General features: G+C 44.1%; 1 protein-coding gene across 10 annotated transcripts in view; it reads left to right on the top strand.

Annotated features, from left to right (window-relative positions):
* Nucleotides 1-24,797, top strand: part of camk2g1 (calcium/calmodulin-dependent protein kinase (CaM kinase) II gamma 1) — a 172,911-nt gene that overhangs the window by 131,878 nt on the left and 16,236 nt on the right. Inside the window, exons 13-18 of one of the 10 annotated variants that reach the window (XM_063220678.1) lie at nucleotides 1,044-1,106; nucleotides 8,363-8,403; nucleotides 11,732-11,806; nucleotides 18,027-18,071; nucleotides 18,927-18,981; nucleotides 21,444-21,539. In XM_063220678.1, the coding sequence (XP_063076748.1) occupies nucleotides 1,044-1,106; nucleotides 8,363-8,403; nucleotides 11,732-11,806; nucleotides 18,027-18,071; nucleotides 18,927-18,981; nucleotides 21,444-21,539 (375 nt within the window). The remainder of the gene's footprint in view (nucleotides 1-1,043; nucleotides 1,107-8,362; nucleotides 8,404-11,731; nucleotides 11,807-18,026; nucleotides 18,072-18,926; nucleotides 18,982-21,443; nucleotides 21,540-24,797) is intronic. The other 9 variants (XM_063220679.1, XM_063220683.1, XM_063220682.1 and 6 more) reach the window with 9 other exon arrangements.

Raw genomic sequence — 24,797 nt, 5'->3', positions numbered from 1 at the left:
GTGAAATTTGAGTTTGGCTGGTGGAAAAGACCAACTTACTGGCCACTCTGACCCATTATGGCGGTGTGTGTTTGGCTAGTAAGATGAACATCCATTAGCCATTTGGCTGCTGATGAAAAAAAAGTTAATTTAAATCCCTGCTTATCGTTACACATAGCCTCAAAGGAGTTGCTATCAATGTGTTAGCGGTTCAGTTCTGGGATGCATGGTTATTTTCTGTAGGTCCCAATATGTCTAAGCAAACTTGATCCATTAGACTTGGTCCATTAGAGCTGACGTCACATAGGGCCCAAAAATGTGCTGCTACTCCCCTGTAAATGGTTATTCTTACTGTGATTTAAGGACTAATATCCTGTGTTAAAGTTTAGAGCATGGTACCTGATGTCAAAAGGTCTGGGAGAGTCTAGAGTGGTCTGTCTCCAGACAGAAGAAGCCGTCTGGATTATTTTTTTACTCTGGGAATGGGCTGCTGATGTGAAATGAGGTGGTCGAGGTGAAATTGCTCTGGGGTTGGGAGGGAATGAAATCGTCTGTCTGCATATATTTTGTGTGTAATTATAACTTGCGGTTCCCTTAAGGTTCCTAATACCCACTCCTAGGATGTCTCTTTGTCTGCCAGTGTCCCCTTGCTGTGTCTCTCATAACCTTGTTGCTTGATTGTTTTTCAGATGTTTCCTGCCTTGTTAATCTTTTCCTCTTTACAATAACTTTCAACGTTCAGGGTGCAAATTATCGTTTTTGTTGTTGTTGTTTTTGTTTTTCATGGGAAGTTGTTTAATGAACACCATCTTTAACTTTAGAATGTATCAGCGACGAAACAGTGAACAGAATCACAGCACAAGCATAAGTGTGTTCGGGAAACAAAGGACAGTTTAAAAATAGAATCCTAGCAATCATATTCCGAAAAAATAATAATGTGGAAGCTTGGAGAACCTTCTAGAAGCGGTCGAGTTGTTCTCAGGGGTTACCAGTTGTTCCAGTGCTCCCAGGGTTCTACTTCATTTGCATAGCTCCTCCCAACTCAATGCCTCTCTGTCCAATAGTGGGCCGGCAGCATACCAGCCCTGCTGCTGCCACCACCAGCACTGCTGCTCTTGCTCAGGAAGGTATGTCAGAGTGGGCCCGCCCCCTTTACCCCAAACACCACCACCACCACCACCACCACCTCTACCACCACCTCTACCACCACCACCTGTCCTCGCAGTTACTACAACCTACAACCACCAACAACCTTTAGAATACCTCTCCTCCTTTCTCTCGCTCTCTCTCGCTCTCTCTTGCTCTCTCTTGCTCTCTCTTGTTCTCTCGCTCTCTCTCTCTCTCTCGCTCTCTCTCTCTCTCTCTCTCTCTCTCTCTCTCGCTCTCTCGCTCTCTCTCTCTCCACCCCCATTACTTAAACCACTCAACCATACAGAATCAAGCATGCGGCCTGCCATAGGTAGCCAAACACAAACACACTGTCAAGGCCACAACCATGAAGTTGACACACACATACTGTATAAAGTGTGTGAGCTTGCAACTGGACGAAGGGTTTATTATTTTTTTCGCCCCGTCCAGCCATAGCCATTGTTTGTTTTGCCGTGTTGTGTGTCACATACAAGCATGATTGGAAAGTCGACCTATCGTGTGGCATCTGTGCCATGTTGCTCTTTGTTGTGGTACGGTAACCAAGGGATACAGTGTAGGAAGTGATTGCTGTATCCATGGATACGGAATGATGTAGCAGTCAGAGGTTCACAAACACACACAAGAAAACTATGAGGCTTATTTTCAGCTTCAGGAATCTTTGCTTCTTTAGCTGTGTTTCATTCAACACAATTTGAGATTCACACTTATAGATTGCAATGTGCACACATTTTATGAGTGCATTGCCCACAAGGCAAGCACATACAGAAAGTATATCACATCGCAGACTAGCACAGAGCTGCAGGACACACACACACACACACACACACACACACACACACACACACACACACACACACACACACACACACACACACACACACACACACACACACACACACACACACACACACACACACACACACACACACACACATATACTGTACTCATGTAGAATGCAGTTGCTTGTCTACGCGTACCTGTACACTCACACTGTCTCGTGGGCATACAGCATACCATTTTACATTAGAATGCAGGCACACAAAGACAAACACTTCGAATCACACGCACACATTTTAGCCATTTTCGCATTACCCCCAGTAGTAGTCTCAAATGATTTGCTAATGCTATGTTACTCAACCAGTAAGAGCTACACAAACTTAAAGGATAACTTCAGCCAATTTCGACATGCAGTTGTAATCCTCACACTACCCTGGACTTGTCAGTACCTGAGTGTTTTTTTTTTTCTTCAGCCTTTTCGGAGATTCTGGTCATTGTAATGGGGGCAGAGTTTATTTACATTTTTTTTAAAAAAAACTTTAAACAACAATACCTTTTGGGATAATATTTGCAGTAGACCTATGTAAAGAAAGTTTTTAATGTTAACAAAGGCTGCCTCCATTCTCAGATCTCGGAAAGGGCTGAGCCAAAAAAAAAGCAGCATCACAGAGTACTGACAAGTCAAGTTTAGCATGAGCAGTACAACAGCATATTGAAATTGGCAGAAGTGCTCCTTGAAGTCTGTGGTAGCTGATTGCTAAGCAGTAACTTTCCAAGCTAAGTGATAAGGACATGAATGCATTTGAAGCTAAAGACCTTTCATCATTCCATCGAAAAAGACTTCCTATGAAGAAGGGGAACTATATCCTCAAGTAGCCAACTGCTGCCACCTAGCACCAGACTATGTCTTTGCCATTACAATAGTACTATTAATGGTTACACTTTACTTGACACCAGCGTCATATGTATGACATAACAGTGTCACAATAGTGTCACAATAGTGTCACAATAGTGTCACAATAGTGTCAACACAGTCATGAACGAGTCATAAACGTTTTATGGTCAGGACATTGTTAGGCCTGTCTTTATCATAACCGAATTTCACTTAATGACAAAGTCATAATATATTTTCGATATTGACATAATGTTTATGACACATGCATGACTGCATTATGACAACGTTATGACACTGTTATGTCATACGTATGACACCGGCCTCAAGTAAACTGTTACCGTATTACTATAACTATTACTATACCCATGACCTGGGTGAATGGCAACATTTACAGACTTTGTGCTGGAACCTTCTTCCTGTAGATACCCCTTTGATAGTCCCTTTAATACTAGAATCCACCCCCACCCCAACCCAACCTTACCATAAAAAACACACACTCTTACACACACACACACACCCGCACACCCACTTAAACGCACACTCAGACTTACAGTTACGAACACCCACACACACACTTTCCCACACATGCACACACACACACAGACTTAAAGTTACGCACACCCGCATACACACTTTCCCACACACACACACACTCCACCCACGTGCCCGCCCCCCCCTACCCCCCACCCCCCCTTGCTGAGGCTGCAGGGCTGTGGAAAGATGATGATGGGGCCGGCAGGAGCGGGGTTGGCTTGCTGCCCATCGTCAGGCCCGACGCGACCTGTAGCGCGGGCCCGGCGAGAGTCGGGCAGGTCGTCAGAGGAGGAGGAGGCCCGCTGAGGGGCAGAGAGGACTGGTACGGGGGGAGAGAGAGAAGGAGAGATGGAGCGAGGGAGGGAGGTGCGGAGAGGAGGGAGAGAGAGAAGCAGAGAGAGAGAGAGCACTTGTACTTTATTGGTAGTGTAAGTGATGCGCGCACATCCAGTAAAAAAGGTGCTGGATTAAACAAACGTGCATAAAAGAGGAAAGAAAAATCTGCACTCTGTTGCTGCTCTCCGATTTATTGATTTATTGTATACACCTGACGAGGTTGCAACGTTGTGTTCAATAAATCGATGAGCAGCAACAGTGAGTTCTTCTTTTACTTGTGCTTTATGAACATGATTGTTTCTTACGATATAGTGTTGCAAAGGCGTACAAATAACAATACAAAAGTGTGAATAGTGTTACCTTAACTAACCAATCAGTAACGGACTCCGCGGGTGAGTTCTGCGTTCACCACTCTCAACTGCTTGTCGACTGGCGGAACAGTGTTTCTCAACTAGGGTGCCGGGGCACCCTGGGGTGCCGCAGGCCCCCCTCAGGGGTGCTGCGGAAACGTAACTGAAAATTAATTATGTACTGTAATACATATTTGTCTAAATTAATAAATGAATGCTTAGTCAGTGGAATCTTTCATCTGCCGTTTACGCACAATAAAGTAAATTTAGGTCGCACCAGTCAGCTGCAACTTCAAACGTAGGTCGTGTGACGTCTCCAAATGTGTTTTCTAAGCTTTTGTGGTATCAGAGGCAATGCCATGTTGCGGCTTGTTGGTTTGGGTTGTCTTGAAATGTTTCATGAATTGAAAGGGTGCCTTGCCTAAAAAAGGTTGAGAAACACTGGACTGGCGGAACAGTGAGCGAACCGATCTAAGAGGGTTTGGCCAGACTATGTGCGGAGCCAAAATCTTTTGGGTGGAAGTACATAGGATGGAATCACCAGGCTAACCTTAGTGTCAGTCCTGGATGGAATCTGCCTGTATGACCATGTGGACAACACATCAAATAAGAGGTTTATACAGCACAACAAAGGGATAGTTGGTGATGATGTGTGCGGACAAATAAGGGAGAAAGAAATACAAAAAGTTAGACGCACTATATACTCTAGGTTTTTTGTCGCACAACGATACGTAATGTGTCATTTGACCACATGGACGGTCCAAAATGGTAAAAAAAAAAAATCCTTTATAATGCCTGTAAGGCACAGATGAAGGGAGAAAAACATGCTAGAGAACAGATCTGAGATCCGAAGAAGTAATGAGAAAGTCATGAATAAAGAGGGAGGTGAGAGGAGAAAGGAGTAAGAGGATAGGATTTAGATGAAACATTCTAACACTGGTTTTAAAAGCTATTGAACGAAATTAAATGTGAGTAGGATTGATCAAAAGCACATGAAAACGAAAACATTTCTTTGCGTAGGAGCGCTTGGAAAAGATTTGACCAGGCAGCTTCGGGAAGTGGGAGAGAGAGAGAGGAAGTGGGAGAGAGAGAGAGTACAGTACAGTGTAGTTAGTAGGTGGGAGCTCAACTGAAAAAAGGCACATCACACCAAAGATCAGAGTGTGGGAGGCATACATATGGATACACAGAGAGATGGATGGCAGGATCACACAGATAGGTCAAGAGAGAGAGAGAGAGAGAGAGAGAGAGAGAGAGAGAGAGAGAGAGAGAGAGAGAGAGAGATGATCAAATGTTTAGTAGGGACCCTAGAGAGTATTCCAAGAACATGGCTAAGTCCACATAGTTTAACAAACCTAGCGTATGAACAGGCCCATACTGCGGTCACACATCCATGCACACAGCATTTTAGCACCTTAAACTCACATTTTAGCACCTTAAACTTGCATGTTAGCGTGTTAAATCTCGAGAGAAGGTAGCACTAATGTAGCCAACAACAGCAGATCTAGCCAGAAGCGCATTGCTTTGGCTCCCTAAAGCATGTTGCCAGTAACGTCTTTGTCCATTTAACTCAAGAGTGGAAGAACAAAGAAAGAAAGAGAAAAGGAAGGGAAAAAAACTGAATTGCTCCTCTCCTCACATAAACAGAAGCTAATTCAGAGTGGATGTCGAGGGAACACTCCTCTTTAAGGAACAGCACGGCTCTGTCTGGCTTAATAATTCTGTCACCAGCTCACCACCACCACCACCACTACCGCTACCTCCACCGCTGCTGTTGCCACCACTTCTCCCTGGCTCCCTCGGCTGTGTAGCCTTCAGCAGAGGCACATCGTGTCACCAGGCTAGGCAGGCAGCCGCTTGGGGCCCGCCCCTCAGGCCCCTGGATGGCGAATAAAAGCTCACGCTTTACTACGTACAGTAGTGACAAATTTCCTTCAAATGTTTACCCCTTTGGTATTTCGCTTGGGGCCCCAACTGAACCCAACTGAGCCTTCAGTAGACTTCTCTCTGTGGGCTCTGGAACACCCCGGCGGCCAGTGTTGCCAACTTAGCTACGTTTCCCCCTGATTTAATTTAGCGACTTTTGGCTTTCTCTGGTGATTAAAAAACGTCATCTAGCGACTTAAGCGACTTTAAGGAGAATCTGTCGACTTTAAAAAAACGTATTTTCAGTGACAAAAGCATTGTTTTTCAACATAATTGTAACTCTGGGCTGCCGTCAGAAGTATTTCCCGCGGGTAGCCTCTTACTGCAGCTGGGGTCGCCGGCGATCCTATTCACTTGCTGAAAATGCTTAACTTCATAATAACAACATTGCTATGACATTACAGAGAGCCATAGTGCTGCGCTAAGGGCAGATTAGCTCTGATCTCTAAAAAGTAGCTACCACTGCCCTTTTCCATTATGAACGTAGCCACAAGGGCACGTTTTCTAGAGATCAGCGGGTCGTGCGTGAAGCTGTGACGGCATAATAACGTCATGACGTCACCTAGTGATTTCTCAGAGAGCCAATTGCGACTTTCTGTAATTTTTTTTGGGCAACACTGACCCCGGCCTGCAAAAGGTCTCGAGAGTCTCCGCCAGGCAGCTGCAAGTGCTCTCTGTGAGGAGGAGGAGGAGGAGGAGGAGGAGGAGGCGTGTTGCCTGAAATAGAGGGAGTTCATTAGCGATACCGTGGTGCGGTTAGTCATCAGTAATCATGCCAGCCAACTTGTCAGGCAAAAAAATAGCCTTCATTTTGTCCAGTGCTGCAGTGTTACATTTGCTGTATACATCGCGTGTTAACTTTGAGGCAACAGTCATGTTAACCAAAACAAATATCACCATCAAGGAAGGAGGTACTTACACAGTTAGGATAACCGGTGTACTGACGCTATCAGGACAACAGTTGTCTGAACGGTCAAGTCAAGTCATAGGGTCTGAACCTCAACAAATTTCACCAATCTGCTGTATGTGAGTGTGAAGTAATTGTGTAATAGCACCAACATGTAGTGACAGACTTTTAAGTAAGTGCTTGCTGAAATATTTTGACATGCTTACAACGTGCAAAAGCAAGCATGCCTCTGTACCCTTGTTAATCTGGCTCTGCATCTTGCTTCGGATTTGAGATCTTATTTTTTGAAGAATGGCATCCTTATTTCTGCACAAATCTTGATATTCTGGAATAAGCTTATAGCATGCCCGCTAGGCTAATGGTAAGCGTAAGACATTTGGGGTTTGTAGATGTCTGACTTCTTCACTTTCACTTCCTGCTTGCCGTGCTTGTTTTACTTTCGACAACCGCCCTCCCCTTTAAACTCTGAGTTGTTGTTTGCTTCCTTGTGAATGGATTTCCCCTACGTAATGCCCTTGAAAATGAAACGGAAAACCCGACTGCAAGCAGATGACACCTTATCTCAAGCATGGAGCAAGGGGACCTTTCACAAGAAGTGATGCATCATGGGAATTGTAGTGGGCTAATTGCTGATATTGCATGGCTGGCTGCCTAAATGAAAACTACTCTCCCGCCTCTATCCCCCCTACTCTTCTCATTTGGAGCGATGCATGACTCGGGGAATGATGCCTGCCACACTCTGGTCTTTTCCTTTCTTTCCATGCACTAGTTGTCCTCTGGTTCTCGTCATCATGGTTCTGGTTTTATTTTACTTCCTTTTTCAGTTATATCAGGAAGGTAAGGAATGTTTTTAAAAAAAGACTTTAGAAGGACCAAGGTCAGGGTTGACTTGTTTCTCTTTTTTTTCCCTGTTTTTACGCTTTTTTTTCTGCTGTGAGAGTGAGTGTTTTTGATAGACTTTGAGAAGAGACTTTATTGGGAAGGCTGTCAAGTCACCAAGGAAGGACTTCCTACCTCCATCTGCCTTTAAAATTAACTTCTACTTGGCCGAGAAGGAAAATAAGTGCTGCTGTATGGTAGCCTTGACTTCTTAAGACCTCCTCACCTCATTCAATGGGCGCGATCGTGATGAAGCAGTGCTGCTTTTGCTAGGCAGTGGGCATGCACACTTTGCCAGTTTGATGCTTTGCGGTTAGAAAATTCTAACCAGAATGTATCAAACTGGCAAAGTGCGCATTCCCACTGCCAAGCAAAAGCAGCACTGCTTAATCACGATCACGCCCATTGCAAAGCGGGCAGGTTCATCTAAGAGAAACAATTACCACCATGTTCTTCCGCAATTGTAGTTCTCCTTCAGATGCCATGCAGTCATTGTTTTATATGGGTGGCTTTTGGCAGAAATAATGAGGAAAGAAGAGTCCAAATAGAGTTTGAGTTCGCTTTGAAAATCAGTCAAGGACATTTCATAATGTAATCATGAGGAATAATGTTTGCCCTGTTTATTTTCAGCTTGCAGGAGTTTGCTCAATAAGAATAAAGATGGTGTGAAGGTAAGGAATCTCTCTCTCTCTCTCTCTCTCTCTCTCTCTCTCTCTCTCTCTCTCCCCCTTTCTCGCTATCTATTCCCCTTTCACTTCTCCCCTTTCTCTCCCTCTGTATTTCTCTCCCTCTGTTTCTCTGTTTCTCTCTCTCTCTCTTTCTCTCTCTCTCTCTCTCTCTCTCTCTCTCTCTCTCTCTCTCTCTCTCTCTCTCTCTCTCTCTCTCTCTCTCTCTCTCTCCTCCCATCCTTTGTTTCTCCCCTCTCTCTCTTTCTCTCTCTCAACTTCTTACTCAGGTGCTGTCCTACTTCTTTGTCCAACTTTCTCCTCCTGAAGTTCTGAGAACTTTGTTATTTTTCTTTTTCTTTCATTCTTTCTGTAGTGTTCCATAAAGGCGCTTTAACAGTGCCCCTTGTGTACAAGCAGTGAATTACGTTGCACAGGGCCGCACATACCTCCTTGAGTTTTATCTTTTATTCTGTTCTTCCAGACGTTCTCTGACTCTGATGATACTGCATTGCTTCTTTGCATGCATCATTGAACCAAATGGTACCAACAACTGAATTGTACCAACTGGTCCCATTTGGTTCAATGATACATACCAAGAATTAATATCACTAGAATCAGTGAATAGCTGGAAGAACAGATGAAAGGTGAAACTGGTAAGAGGTAAAATTAGCTTATATCCAAAAACTGAGCTTATTTTCTTTAGCTGAGGCTGCCTCAAGCTGAGCTTGTTATGCTTAGATCAGGACAGACTGGACTCTCCGTTGAAAGTCTCTCAGGCTCTGCAGGACAAAGGACATTGGTATTGATTGCCAAACAATGAGGTCTTTCTTCTTTCAGGTTGGGTGGGTGGTGTTTTGTCTGAGGCTCGCTGTAACAGATACAGAGGGCGGTGTACTATGAAGCTGGTTCAGGAGAACTTAAGAGGTAAATCATCTAATAGAAGAGCCTGGAGTCCTCACTTTCTTGACTCAAGGCTTTCCTATGAGATTATTTACCTCTTAACTTACAGGAGTAGAGAAGTGCCGCACACACTCAAGTTAAATGAACAAGTTTTTTAATGTGACTAAGGTGACCTTAGTCACATTAAAAACTTGTTCATTTAACTTGAGAGTGTGCGGCACTTCTCTCCTCCTGCAAGTGTATTTTCTGGTTGCAAGCACCTCTGTTTCTTGTGAGTGTTTTGCACATCCACTCATTACCTCTTAACCCATTGACGCCTAAGGCACCTGCAAAAAAGGCTGCTGAATGCCTGAGCCCTTTTTAAGAAAAGCTGCCCTCAGACTATAAAAAACGAAATATATCAGCTTCTGAAGCACATAAAAATATGCACTAAGTTGCATTTAAACGCTAAGACCCTCATCTTTCAATCGAATGTGTTCATTCATCTCAAACAAACAGAGATTTTTAATAAAGTTGCCTCAAATCTCATGAGTCTGAATGTTGCGTAATGCAACTCCAGGTGCCAGGGCCAATGTTGCGCAACGCAACATCAGGCATCAATGGGTTAACTTAACGTGGTTTACTCCTGAACCAGCATCTTTGTATATGCCACCTTTAGTTCACGGATGGTGGGATGGGATGGAGGAAATCTGGGTTCATTTACGGTAGGGACACATACACGCGCATTTGCAAACTTTGCCATTCATTCCTATGAAAGAGGCGAAAGCAAGCGAACAGGAGCGAAGCGAAGCGAAATTATTTAAGAAAGTTTAATGTTATGCAAATGAGGAGCGAATTCGCCTGCTGCGGCCCAATCAAATCAACAACATAACTGTTCAATTCCATTTGATTTGCCGCAACGACCTGATGAATTGAATTGATGATTGGATTTCGCCTCTCTTCGCTTCGCCTCCTATGTGTCCCTACCGTTACTCTCAGGTGGTTGGGACACAATTAATAAGGGAACTCGGGGTGGTGTCATGGCTGCTCACTGGCAGTGTCTGTATCCGACAGAGATAAATAGTAAGCTACAGTAGTTTCTCACAGGCTATGCCAGCTTTGTTGTTGTCATCGTTGTTGTCATGGCAACTGTAAAAGCAGGGTTATTTAAGTACCTCCAGCTCAAGGCTGCCCCTGCTGCATTTAGATTCAGATTAGATCCAGTGTTTCCCAGGGTGCTTAATGGGGACCCGGTCAGGTCAGATCCAATTAATCCTGTGTAAGTAACTGTTTTTGGCAGCCACCTTCCAAGCCATCTCAACACAACCTTTATAGACAACCTGTGTTGCTGTAGGTCAAAAACAATACAGGTCTCCATCTTGGACCTTCAAATAAAATATCACTGACCTTAAAGCAATATTTCACATTTTCTCAAAGTGAGCTCAGTTTACATATTGCCTTGAGTTACATAATTGAGATTTGCCTTTCTCTGTTCTTGCAGCTGTTCTCTCAGTCTGTTTCTATTACCTCCAAGCTATCAATTATAATTGAATCCTACAGTATGTTACTAGCTAGACGGTAGCTAGTACCATGTAAATTGTAAATGCTAGCTTGCATTGTAAATTGTAAACTGTGCATTGTAAATGCTAGCTTGAAGGTAGAATTTGCACTGATAGACTGAGAGAGCGGCTGCAAGTACAGAAGAAAGATCAAACTACTCAAGGGAAAATGTCAAATCAGCCCTTTTCCAGAAATGTTGCGGTATCGCTTAACGTAAAGTGGTTCGCTGCCTGCATGTGTATGTCGGCTGAAGCAGATAGCAGTCGAGATGCCTCGTGTTGCTACATTGGACGCCCAGTTGTTGTCATGTTGTCTGGGTTGCTCAGAGTCTGAATGCAAGTGTCCTCTATGGGTCTGATATGCCTGATCTGTGTTACTTACAAGACAATAACAGCAACCAATTCTTTGCATGCCATTGTCGGTGTGTCTTGCTGGTGTGCAGGCATTGGGCAGGATTGGTTGGAAAAATAACAGATGGTTGTTAATTGTACAGTATGTGTTGTTTTCGTTATGTTTTCTTTAGTTTATGTACATGTATGAAATGTATGAAATGAAGAAGTTATGTGCATGTTTGTGTTACTACGTTTTCTTAAAAAAAAAAAAAAAAATCAAGACTGGAGATGCCAGTGGTTCCTGTTCCGCTATTCAACCAATCAGTATGGAAGATCAGCACACACCTTCCCTTCCCATTGGGTGGGCTCATCGCTCATTCCCAGTGTGTGTGCGACATGATTGGCCGATCGATGGATGGCTCAATCCTCAAGTAGCCAGACAGCCAATAAGGGTCCATGCTGATGATGTTTAACTCTGAACAGGAAATCACCCTTCCCCCCTCCCCCTCCCCCCCCGCTCTTCCCCCTTTTCTCTCTTTCTCTCTTCCTCTCTGCTTCAGCCCCAGACAAACAACACTAAAAACAATGTAGTGAGTGGCAACAAAGACAACAACATGCCTTCCTCTGCACCGATGGTACCTCGTTTTTCCACTGTCTCCTCCTCCTCCTCCTACCCCTACCCCTTCCCCTCCCCCTGCCCCAGCCCCCATCCACATCCCCATCCTTCTTCTTCTTCTCTCTCTCTCTCTCTCTCTCTCTCTCTCTCTCTCTCTCTCTCTCTCTCGTTCTCCGTCCTCACCCCCTTGACTCACCGTAGCCTTGCTCTTAGCTCTCTCTTGTTTGCATCTTGTGTTGGTTTGTCTCCGTGGTAACGCTTCACGTTAAGGTGGTCTTCGCACGGGGTGACAAAGATGCCTGCAGCATCCATCCATCCCTTCACGACTCGTTTAGACTAAATATACATAAAATTTAACGAAGGCTCGTTTTCTAGTTTCCTCCCTGCTTGCGCTTCCTGTTGGAAACGGCAATGTGGTCAAAGCAGTTATTTGGACACCACCGTTTGTCTTGTATAAAATTAAGTATCTTGTGTTAGGGACTTTTTAAAAAAAACAAAAAACAATGTAACAAGTTTGACAGATTCTTAACTGCATGTCGTACTTGAAACGAATGGGACTCAGAAATTAAGCAGGAGTTATAATTTGTCAGATGTTTTGTGCTATATCTGTTTTTATATGAAGGGCTCAGAGTATTGCAAGCATCTTGTTTTCTTTGTGCTGAAGCACCTTAAAAATGAAGCGTTAACATTTTTTTTCCTGAGTCTATCTATCTATCCCAGTTCCACGTGGTGAGGTCTCATGTTGATGCGCGATCCCCCCCAAAACACGGCCATATTGGGCTAGGATTGCGCTCTCTCTCTCTCTCTCTCTCTCTCTCTCTCTCTCTCTCTCTCTCTCTCTCTCTCTCTCTCTCTCTCTCTCTCTCTCTCTCTCTCTCTCTCGGCTCTGCTCGCTCTCCTCCGCTCTCCTCTCCTCTCCATGTTGTGTGATGTGATGTTACCTGGCAACTGGTAGAGTATATGTGTGTGTGTGTGTGTGTGTGTGTGTGTGTGTGTGTGTGTGTGTGTGTGTGTGTGTGTGTGTGTGTGTGTGTGTGTGTGTGTGTGTGTGTGTGTTTGCCACAGCAGCAACAACCAGGCTCCTTTTTTGACAAGAGGTGTGCCCCCGTAGATTCACATTCAAACGGAGAGAGAGAGAGAGAGAGGGAGAGAGAGAGAGAGGGAGAGAGACAGAGAGAGAACGAGAAAACAAGAGAGAACGATAGAGTGAGAGAGAACGAGAGAGAGGGAGAAGGGTTTGCCATTTCGTTTTTTACACAAACTGTCTCACCTTTCGCCTCTTTATATCTTTCTTCCTGTCACTGAAAGCACACACACACACACACACACACACACACACACACACCAGTCAAACCTTTGAACCAGTCAAAGTGTTTTCTGTTATTATGATGTGCAGCAGTGTTGTGATGTTTGCTTGGCGCTTGCCACTGCCATTTGAACATGGCTGGACAGTGTCCGTATTAGGGTTGCACGATATCAGAAAAAAAATTATATATATATATACGCGATAACAGCATACAATACCTCGATTATGATATTTAAATGATATTAAGAAATATAGCCCAGTGTTTTTCTTGTCACTAATTTGTCGGTCTGTGTGGCGGGCATGGCTTTGGTCATGGCGAGCTTCTTGCTTATTTGTTGATATTCAGCTAGTGATGGGACTGCACAGAAATGTTTTACTTGTTAGCGATAATTAAGTCATTTTGACGATATGTGTATCGCCACTCTTGATATCGCGATTTTGATACATTTTCGATATATTGTGCAGCCCTAGTCCATATATTGGTAACACTTAAGAATATGTATATGTATTACGTTTATTATGTCTAACTGTTTAACTTAGGGTTTTCTTTTGCCTTAAGACATGTAAAAGTTTTTATCTTTTACCTGACATGTTTCGACGGTCTTACTTCCGTCTTCATCAGAGTACCCTCTGAGAACATGTCAGGTAAAAGATAAAAACTTTTACAAGTCTTAAGGCAAAAGAAAACCTTAAAGGGACACTGTGCAGGAAATGGACAAAAAAGGTACTGCAACCAAAGATTCTCTATTCTATTTAAACCGTCTCTGCTGCAACTATGCTGCTTATTGAAATTGGGCTGCCTATTGCCAAATTTGATCTTTACATGAACGTTTACTAAGTATTAAACAAATATTTTCTAGTATGGTCCAAGTACAGTCATTTTTGCAGCTAAAAATGGCTATTTTTGGAAATTCAAAATGGCGTACCATGGAGAAGATCCCCCTTTTCATGTAAGAAAAGTGCAATTTTTCCAGTCATAATGAAAACTTCGAATTTGATGCTGGTGGTAAGTATTCATGAGAAAGGTAACATTAGTGAATGGGCAGCATGAATTCTGGAAATAAACAACTAAAAATCTCACACAGTGTCCCTTTAAGACTTAAGAATATGGTCCACATGTTAGCCACTAACACATGCCTAACTAGAAATGCACTTAGAGAGTGCAGACCTCTGCCAAGGAAGCTGGTTGATAGAACATTTGACTATGTTACACCCTATTTTTATTTTACGTCTTTCTGCCTTCTTTTTGTGGAGTTATAAACTGGAATGTCAAAATTCGCCCTGTCCCGCAATTCAATTTGCAGTCACTAGGGGCCTCTAGATTTGTAGGCTAGCAATGGTGAAGAATCTTTTTTTTAAAAATAGTCCTGGTTCCGGTTCATAATCCGGATCACCACCAACATTTAATCAGTTGATTGTTTGGACATTTCCAACAACTCAGCAAAGTTTCATCCAAATCCGTTCATATGGGTTTTTTTAATACATTTTACATGGCAGGGAAGAACTTCTCCTCCATCTTCTACAAATAATATACTATGATATATAATTAAAACTTCGATAACACTTTATTTTAGGGGTACATCTATTAGCACTAATACATACAGTGTCCCTGTATAAATAATTTGTAAGGCATGTACTAAGCAAAATCAAACATTTGTTAGGCATGTATTCGCAAATGTCTTGTTCATGCACAATAAGGGATTTATTACCAATTTAACCTTAGTAAGGACTTAGTAGGCCTTAGCGTTTGCTTAGTACATGCCTTACAAGTTACCTATGCAGGCATTAACATTGTATGTATTAGTGCTAATAGATGTATCCCTAAAATAAAGTGTTACCGCAATACCTTCATATCGCTGCCAAGAATTTCTCCTCCATCTCTTATACCAGGTGGTGGTGAAAGTGGGTCGGCTCGTGCTGTCTCCTCTCTCTCTCTCTCTCTCTCTCTCTCTCTCTCTCTCTCTCTCTCTCTCTCTCTCTCTCTCTCTCTCTCTCTCTCTCTCTCCTCCATTGAACACACACCCCAGTTTCAGGGCAACAGGGCAGGCTTCACCCACTTACAGTACAGTAGGCGTCGTCACTCTGAAGGGAGAGAAGGAGGATGAGAGAGAGAGAGAGAGAGAGAGAGAGAGAGAGAGAGAGAGAAGAGGAGGAGGACAAGTGATGAGGAGGAGGATTCACTTTTCTTTTGACTAGAGAAGTTAAGGAAAGAAGACATGAAAATGGTGTATGATAATAGAGCTATAAGAACGTTGTCTCTATGTGTTTGTGTGTTTAAAGAACAAAAAGGTGAAAACAGAGTAGTAGTAATATTAATAACAATAATCATAATCATATTCATAATAATAATAATAATGCATTTTATTTTAAGCACCTTCCAAAATACCTGGGTAAAATTCTACAAGAACTGTGGAAAAATCTTTACTCCTCAAAGGGTTAAAATAAAAGAAGAGCGAGAGGAAGTGGTTAATGTAATCTGACTGCAAAGTGGGAACAAGCTTTTTTTTTAATACTCACAACTCAAACTCTCATGCTCCCTTACGCTCACATAGACATTGCCTTTTCATATTTTACAAGATGCAGCCAGCTTCCGTTCACATGTTCAGAGTGAGGCCATTGCCGTGGGTTTTTTTCGAGATTTCTAGACCCTGGCCCTCTCTCCTGTACCTCTCTTCCTCTCACCTCAAGAGGAGGACAGTGTTGCCAGATGTGTCTGATCAAATCCCGCCCAAAAGGTTCTCAAAAAACGCCAAAATGCGCTTAATTCCGCCCAATTTCAAGAAATTGCATTGATTTCTATGGGCTCAAAACTGCAGGAAAAAAAACGCCAAATGGCCAATTTTTCCCGTTTTTACCTGCAGGCGGCCATCCCAAGTAGCCCAATTGGGCGGGTAACCGCCCAATCTGGCAACGCTGGAGGAAGATTTTAGTGGGTTGACATGTCATAACATCACTCTAGGTGCATGTTGGGAAATCATGGCTCAAAGTGACAACTTGGACCTTTAACCTCGCCCGAAAGCAATTCCATTCTGGCCAATCTAAAAAAAAGGTCATGTGCAACATTTTGATCCGGTGCTAAGGAGGCAAAAGCAATTTGGTGGAAAATGGCACAGTTGCTGCTTGGTTCTCTCTGTTCCCGTCTGACATCTTAATCTCTCCTCAGCTCAGAACAAGCCAATTTTAGCACCCGTAGCATTTAATGAGAGGCTGCTACTACAGCAGGAGATGGCGTTCCTGAATGTAACACAACATTTATGGCTAACCTGGTGTCAGAGGGGAAAGCGGTTTAACAAATATATTTTCTATCTACTTCACATGTGTGGCTTTGTAAAAAAAAAGTGATGTTATACTAAAAAATAATCATTGATTCTAATTGATTCTAATTAATATAATGTGAGAAATGTATCGGTGAAGCCAGGTACCTGTAGGTAAACTACCTTATACATGCACAGGTCGAACTATTACATAAAGAGACCTTGTGAACTTTTCAACAGAATTCCTCTTCTCTCTCTCCTCTCTTCTAATCGCCCTGAAAATCTGTCAATAGCTTCACAGCATCAAGTGTAACATTTTATTGTGGTAACGTTTTACTTGACATGTTCCTGCATAGCACATTCATAGAAGCTGTTATAAAGTCTGCACAAAGCATTCATGATTGTTTCATGACCCATTCAAACCAAACCTTTCATGAACCTAACGGACGGAAGGATAGCAACTTGTCAAAATAAAAGTTAAACAAAGCAGCATTGCGGATTTTGTTCGGAACCCTCAATGATTACTGATTTGGACAAGTTACTGTCCTTTTGTATTCCATGTCTATGGACGGTTCGGAATGAATGTCTTACAAAACATGTCTCTTGAATCCTTCATGTGTATAACAGCTGCTATGAAGCGACACATCAAGTAAAGTGTAACGGAGATTTTTAACCTATGTTCCACAGATGAGCATTTTAGCACAAGAGTGGCAGTGTTACGTTTGCACGTGTGACCATCTGTTTTCTTTTTTTTTTAAAATATTTTTTAGGGGCTTTTATGCCTTTATTCGATAGGACAGGCTGAGATGGTGACAGGAAGCAAGTGGGACAGAGAGACGGGGTGGGATTGGTAAATGACACCGGCCGGACTCGAACCGGGGTCCCCGTGGGCACGCAGACCCAAATGTGGGGGGCTTAGCACGCTGCGCCACAGCGCCCCCCACCATCTTTGATTTCTACATCCTATTGAATGGTTTCCTTTATGGAAGAAGGAACAAGGGGACCGGAAATTGAAGAAAGGATGAACACACTTTCAGATGCATTCTTCTACTCTGAATCTACTGAAATATAGCTTTTTGCCCTGGGGTGTTCACATTTTTCGCTTCTTTCGGTAGTCTAACCTTTTTTTTTGCTGCTTTGGTTCAATATGTTTTGGGTCTGAGTTTAGAGTTGCAAAGATCATGGTAAGTCAGGGGGGGATCAACTGCACCTTCTACTGCTGCTGTGGCATGTAAGATAGACTCATGGAAAATCTCTTTTGTTTTTGAGTATCGTGTGTGTGTTTGTGTGTGTCTGTATGTGTGTGTACCGGTATGTGCTTGTGGTTTGGGTTTGAGGATGAGTGGTAGAGTGTGGTGCTGTGTGCAATTCAGCTCTTCTCATTGGACCCATTTCTGACTTACTGTATGTATGCACCTCCAGTGCATCAAAACAAACAAACAAACACACAAACAAACAAATAACAGTATTTTCTACTCTACCAAGTGCCCTCCTCCACTCATAACTCAAAATGTGGTGTGCTGTACTACTAGTAGGCCTATTCTCTTGAGGTGTTTGAAGTTTTAGAAGTATTTTGGAGCATTTTGAAGACGTATTTTGCTCTGAGAGAAGTCCCGAATGTGGATCAGTGTTTCACATGTAGTACTGGTCGGCTAATTGTCCTTGTTTTGAACATCTAGGAGCCACAGACCACGGTGGTGCACAACCCTCCAGATGGGACAAAGGTAAGACAGTGTGTAGTGGAAAGTGCGCACATCCAGCAAAAAAGCATCAGCAGGTGCCAAATCAAAAAATTGTCACATGTAGGAGCGGGAAAGGATCTGCACACTGCTTGCAAAAGACTTAATTTATTAGGAACAACATTTCGATCATAGATCTTCTTCAGGCATCTGATCTATGATCGAAACGTTGCTCCTAATAAATTAAGTCTTTTGCAAGCAGTGTGCCGATCCTTTCCCGCTCCTACAAAGGTAAGACAGCATCATAGATGTCAAAAGTAAAAGTAAAAGGTAGAAATAGAAACACAGTTTCCTTCCAGAACAAGTAACTTATCTGAGTAACCAGTATACACGTGTACTTATCTTACGATCAGCTAACTCTGCACTGGTTGGATCAAGTTTATGGTGGTGGGTCGTGGTTGTAGTTTTCAGTGTTTTTCAGTCTATCTATCTCACTAGGTACAAAGGAGTAAATGGTGTAACAGCGATGTAATGTCATGTGCTAGTGTTGTAATTACACCAAAAAAAGTACTTTTACTTTTACTTTTGACACCTCTGGGTACTCACTTTCCAACTGGGACTGGGATTCCCTGAGCAAAGAAATCCAGGAGCGTACGTCAAAAAAAAGTTTAATTATTTTTTTTTTAATTTGATTTCCATCCATTCTCTCTCTCTCCGTCTCTGTCGGCCTCTCTATGTCGGACCCCTTTATCTAACTCTCTCTCTCTCTCTCTCTCTCTCTCTCTCTCTCTCTCTCTCTCTCTCTCTCTCTCTCTCTCTCTCTATCTATCTCTCTTGCTCTCTCTCTCTCTCTCTCTCTCTCTCTCTCTCTCTCTCTCTCTCTCTCTCTCTCTCTCATAGGGATCTTCTGAGAGCTGCAACACCAATGAGGAGGAGGATATGAAAGGTAGGAAAGGTAGCTACCACTCCTCCTTGTTCTTCTCCTCCTGCTGCTCCTCCTCCTCTTCTTCGCCTGCATGCTAAACTCCACCTGAACTCCAACCATCCCTCCCTCCTGTTCTCTCCATCCTGTGGCTCTACGTTCGCATTTCCCACACGCCCACCCCTTCCATCCATCCATCCATCCGTCCATCCATCCATCCATCCATCCTCATATATCTGTTGCCAGCAACACAGCACACTTTCTCCTTGCTGCATCCCATCACTGTGATAACCACAGCATCACGTTCACAAAATCACGCTTAGGCGCTGAGAGAGCACAGTAGCTCACTGCTGCACCCTTGTGCCATGGGGAGGAAGTGCAACTAACAATGTGGCATCCTCAACTATGGAAGCCCATTTTGGTTCAGTTTTTTTGCTTAGCAGATCAGTGATGCATAACTTGTCTTTTGTGTTGGTGTGATTCTTATTCTCTGAGGTTGTCCCATGTGATAATAACAGACGCCTGCAAGCAGACGGATGGAGATAAGTATGTAGTTATACAAAAGCCAGGCCTGTTGTGTAAGCTCACAGTAGTGGTTTATAGAAGGGACTACGGCTAGAATACAGATTTACTGTCCTGGCAAAATGCTATTTCATAATTTATGAGGGGAATAATGCAATCACAGATTTTCATAATTTTGTGTAAGCTGCTGCCTCATACTACACCAGCAGACAGAAGGAGGTTTTTTTCCACTGTAGCTGAGGGGAGTCAGTAGTGTCTCTCAAAGGGAGTTGACGTGAACAAACTAAATCATCCGCAAGTGTGACAAGTTAGCCAGATATTGTTCTGCCTACTTTTGTATTGGAGGATTTAGGAGGCATAGCCAGGTGGATGCACTGTATGGCGGTGCTCAATGAGATGGTGTGCCTGATTATCAGATGGAAAGGAGAGGGAGTCATGGGGTCAAGCAGACAAGGGAAAAGGTCATGAATGAGACTGCCCTCGTAAGAAACCGTAGTCATCCAGTAGTCACTGGTAATCTGATTTGCTCACAATGATGCATGTTGGAGGAGGATATAGAATATAGTCTGTTTCGTTTGTGGGCTGTGCTAAGATATCATGGTAGCACACCGAGAGAGACAGAGACAGAGACAGAGACAGACATAAACCCAGAGTGCAGTTACGTGCACAGAATATTCCGAAACCAGATGACTCTATGCATATACTAACTGCGCTCACAAACAGAGGCATAGAGGGTTAGAAGTCAATGGTCTCAGAGCAGGGTAGGAGGACATAAAGACATGCTTGTTGAACATAACAACCCACTTATCCCCTGTTTTGAAACGCCGTCGTGTCTTTGTGTCTCCATTTGAGTAGAGGGTGTTTGGGTCTCGTGCTTTAGTCATTGCAAGCTGTGTGTCGTTTGTGAAGGTTGTTCCTCATCCGTGTTTATACCAAGTGGGCATGTCCACATGTGCAAGGCTGTGTGTGTATGTGTGTGTGTACATGTGTACTTTGTGTGTGTATTGTGTGTGTCTGTGTGTATGTGCGCGCTTGTGTGTTCATCTGCATGTCTAAACAAAGGGACTAAAATAGAAGTCCTCGGGGGAAAGCAGTTGACAACTGTCGGCCTCGGTTGACGGATTGTCCCCTAATGCCTTCTCAGTGTTCAATAGCTGGACTATTAGAAGGTTCCAGAATGCTAATGTTCTGCTGTTAACGTTCCAGAATCATTGTTAAGGTTCCAGAATGTTAATGTTCCGCTGTTAACGTTCCAGAATCATTGTTATGGTTTCAGAATCTTTGCTAAACCATTTCATTATCATAGGGTGGCAGAACTGATGATACATGTTTAAAATAGTTTTTTAATTGTTTATTCTTTAATATTTTCTCAGTGTACAAACAAATCAAGGCAATGTCAATGCAAACATGCAATAAAATAGTTCTGCCACTGTTGTTCAGATTTGTAAAAATCATTAGCCATTTACAAATATTATCCTTGGCTAATATATCTCTACGCTGTAAAAGCCAAATTTTATTTGTGGTTGGTGTGTTTGTGTGTGTGTGTGTGTGTGTGTGTTGTATGTGTGTGTGTGTGTGTGTGTGTGTGTGTGTGTGTGTGTGTGTGTGTGTGTGTGTGTGTGTGTGTGTGTGTGTGTGTGTGTGTGTGTGTGTTGTATGTGTGTGTATGTGGTACGTGTGCATACATGCGTGCGTGTGTGTACGTGTGTGTACGCGCGCACTTGTGTGTGTGTGTGCGTGGACGCGCACACGTGTGTGTGTGTGTGTGTGCGTGTGCGTGTACGTGTGTGTATGTGTACGTGTGTGTGTGTGTGTGTGTGTGTGAGTGTGTGTGCGTGGAAGCGCACACGTGTGTGTGTGCGTGTACGTGTGTGTACGTGTGTGTGTGTGTGTGTGTGTGTGTGTGTGTGTGTGTGTGTGTGTGTGTGTGTGTGTGTGTGTGTGTGTGTGTGTGTGTGTGGCTGCCTGTCCAGCGGAGAGCATTCAGGGCACCAGTAACGACAGTGCCGTGATGAGTGCCAGCGAAGAGCCGCCCGCCCTGCTGGGATCCCCGCAGAGCTCCCCTGCCAGTAAGTCTGCAGCAGACACACCATCCCTACCGCCCCCCCAACCCCACATCCCTACCGCCCCCAACCCACATCCACAACATCCCTACTGCCCCCCAACCCCACATCCCTACCGCCCCCAACCCACATCCCTACCGCCCCCCAACCCCACAACCATACCGCCCCCCAACCCCACATCCCTACTGCCCCCCAACCCCACATCCCTACCGCCCCCCAACCCCACATCCCTACTGCCCCCCAACCCCACATCCCTACCGCCCCCAACCCTACATCCCTACCGCCCCCCAACCCCACATCCCTACCGCCCCCCAACCCACATCCCTACCGCCCCCCACCCCACATCCCTACCGCCCCCAACCCACATCCCCCAAACCCCACCCTACATCCCTACCGCCCCCAACCCCACATCCCTACCGCCCCCAACCCACCCTACATCCCTACCGCTCCCACCCTACAACCCAACCAAACCACATCCCTACCGCCCCCAACCCACATCCCCCATCCTACATCCCTACCGCCCCCAAACCCACATCCCTACCGCCCCCAACCCACCCTACATCCCTACCGCTCCCACCTTACATCCACACCTCGCTACCGCCCCCAACCACAACCCTACCGCCCCCAACCGAACATAACCTAACCCAACCACATCCCTACCGCCCCTAACCCAATCACATCCCTACCGCCCCCAACCCAACCCAAACCAACCTAACCCAACCCAACCCCCCCAACCCACTTCATCTACTTTGCCCAGAATTCTCCATCCTGCTTCACCCCAGCAACTCCACCATAATGTCACATAGTGTAACTTTAAGTTTATGTTACCAGATTATGTAACTTCCCAGCCAGCAGATACACATCCCTATTGTCCCCACACACATCCCTGTCGCTGTCGCTTCTGCCCTCACCTACGCCCAAAAACATCCCATCCTGCTGCACCCCATCAACAACTGCTCCATCTCTGCTCCATCTAACCCTAAGGCAAAATGTCTACAGTAGTACTCCTAAGATAAAAGTAATATTGCACCAGGTACTTCAAGCCCCTGCCAGTTAGTCTGCAGAAGACACACATTCTGCACCCCCCATTCCACTGCTTCTACCCTTGCTTACGCCTAAATACCCCAAACATCTCCTCCACCTCGGCTGTAACCCCGAACTAATAAGATTACACCAGACAAACACGCTTTCATTCTGACGCTACTGTCCTCATCTACGCCGAAATACATCAAAACATGCACTGAAACGCACCTGAAAATCTCCTCCATCTCGACCTAGGGTAACTCCATGATTGTATTTCTGCAGCAGCAGATAATGTAACTTCCGTCCCAGTAAGTTGGCAGAAGATACACATCCTAAAAACTCCCCCATTGTGTCCCATTCAACATTCTGCAATATTTATTACATCCAGCATCCCCGTATGCCCATCAGTGGCTCACATATAACTTTAATTGAGGGGTAAAATTGTGTGGGTCCATTACAATGACAAATTGTCCGGGTGTGCTATTTTTGCGTTATATTCGTGCAAAAGTGGTGGGGACAAGCTAGGTTAATCTCAAAAGAGGTATGATGGGCATGTCCCCACCATCTACACCTAAAATTACACCCATGAACTCCGCCCCTAGCCAGGCCATGCCCTCCTAGTGACGCAACACATTCAGTGTTGCTTGTAGTCAGGCCAAGAGCAATGTAAATGTCGTTTCTGATCTCCTGAAAAAAACGGGAACTCTACCCACTTCACCAGGCAACCAGTAGGAAACCTAGGCAGGCGAGTCAACCATGCCATTGTTAGGCTCTTGGTCAGACCAAGTCTCGAAGAGATTTGAAAGTCGATGATTATCAGGCTACTCCGCCGCTCCCCTGGCTTCTTCCTTAAAGGGACACTGGGTGAGATTTTTAGTTGTTTATTTCCAGAATTCATGCGGCCCATTTACTAATGTTACCTTTTTCATCAATACTTACCACCACCATCAAATTTTAAGTATTCGTTATGACTGGAAAAATTGCACGAAAAGGGGGATCTTCTTCATGGTCCGCTCCACCCATTTGCATTAGATTTTCCATTGCAAGGCACCCAGTCATACTTTTGAATGGTCGTGCAACACTCGCTCAATTCCCCCTGAGACAGGAGAAATCCATATTCTCCTCCTAACACTTCCTCCTACAATGATGTAAATATCGCCATTTTGCGTCATTGTAGGAGGAAGTGTAAGAGAGGTGGATTTCTGTTGAGACTACAAGCCTTTTTCCCACCCATAGGGGGTTGGACCTAATGCACTAACAGACCTATCACAGATCAGTGTGCCAGTCCTTTTGAAATCACTGGCATTGAGGCTCCAGTAAGTCACTGGCAGAGCTGCCTGGGTGTGGCCTGTGGAACTTGAGCATTGCAATGCATTATGGGGATTGTTGTCACAAATCCACAAGCACTAAAAAGTCAATTTCTGCCTTTTCTCAGCCAAGAAGGCACCAAATTAGAAATGTATGCTACTATTCTATTACATATATAACCCACTTTCAATACATGTTCATGTCTCCACTGGTGGAATGCCCCTTTAAACCCTTAGCTGACCCTACACCCGCAGGTCTCGCGGTTCCTGCTTTTCTTCAGCTAATTGTCATCTCAGTGGAGATGTTGCCTTAATCATCCTGCCAAATGCAAGAGGAAGCGTTCTGCCCATCCTGTAAACACAACTTAAAAGTCTCTTTCCCCTCCTGGGGATGGTACTTCCCTCCTCTCTTAGAGAATGTTTGTCTTTTGTGGGAAAGCATCAACATTGTTTCCTTGTTCCCTTGGGAACCAAAAAGTGACTGCCGACATGCCATCAACGTTGCATCTTTTGGAACAAAAGTAACGGACCTTTCTAAATATTCCATTGATGTGCTGCTGTGATCATTTTAAAGAGCAATGTAGGCCTTAATTATTTATTTTCACATGAGGAATGCCTCTTCTTCTTGGTCCCCATTTTATCTCCAAATACCTTTCAAATATGGTTGTTTTTTAATGCAAGTCTTCTTTCTGAGTTTTGATGATTCTGCAGTGATTATAGAAACGGTTATGACAGATGTTCGGCTGCTTTGTGTTGGTCCACATTAATCCTTTCAATCCTTGACGAACTATTTTGATTCTTAGCATACGTAGTTGTGGATGTACTGTATGCTTGGCGGTGTAGCAGCAGTACAACTTTGGATTTGTGTTCATTATGTGAGCCAGTCAAATGACCAGTGACAACAGTCTCTCCTCCTTTTAATCACTCACACCAG

The sequence above is a fragment of the Engraulis encrasicolus genome, chromosome 17, assembly GCF_034702125.1.
Source record: "Engraulis encrasicolus isolate BLACKSEA-1 chromosome 17, IST_EnEncr_1.0, whole genome shotgun sequence".
Taxonomy (NCBI): domain Eukaryota; kingdom Metazoa; phylum Chordata; class Actinopteri; order Clupeiformes; family Engraulidae; genus Engraulis; species Engraulis encrasicolus.
The sequence above is the reverse complement of the archived record's forward strand: the minus strand, read 5'-3'. Positions and strand labels throughout refer to the sequence as shown.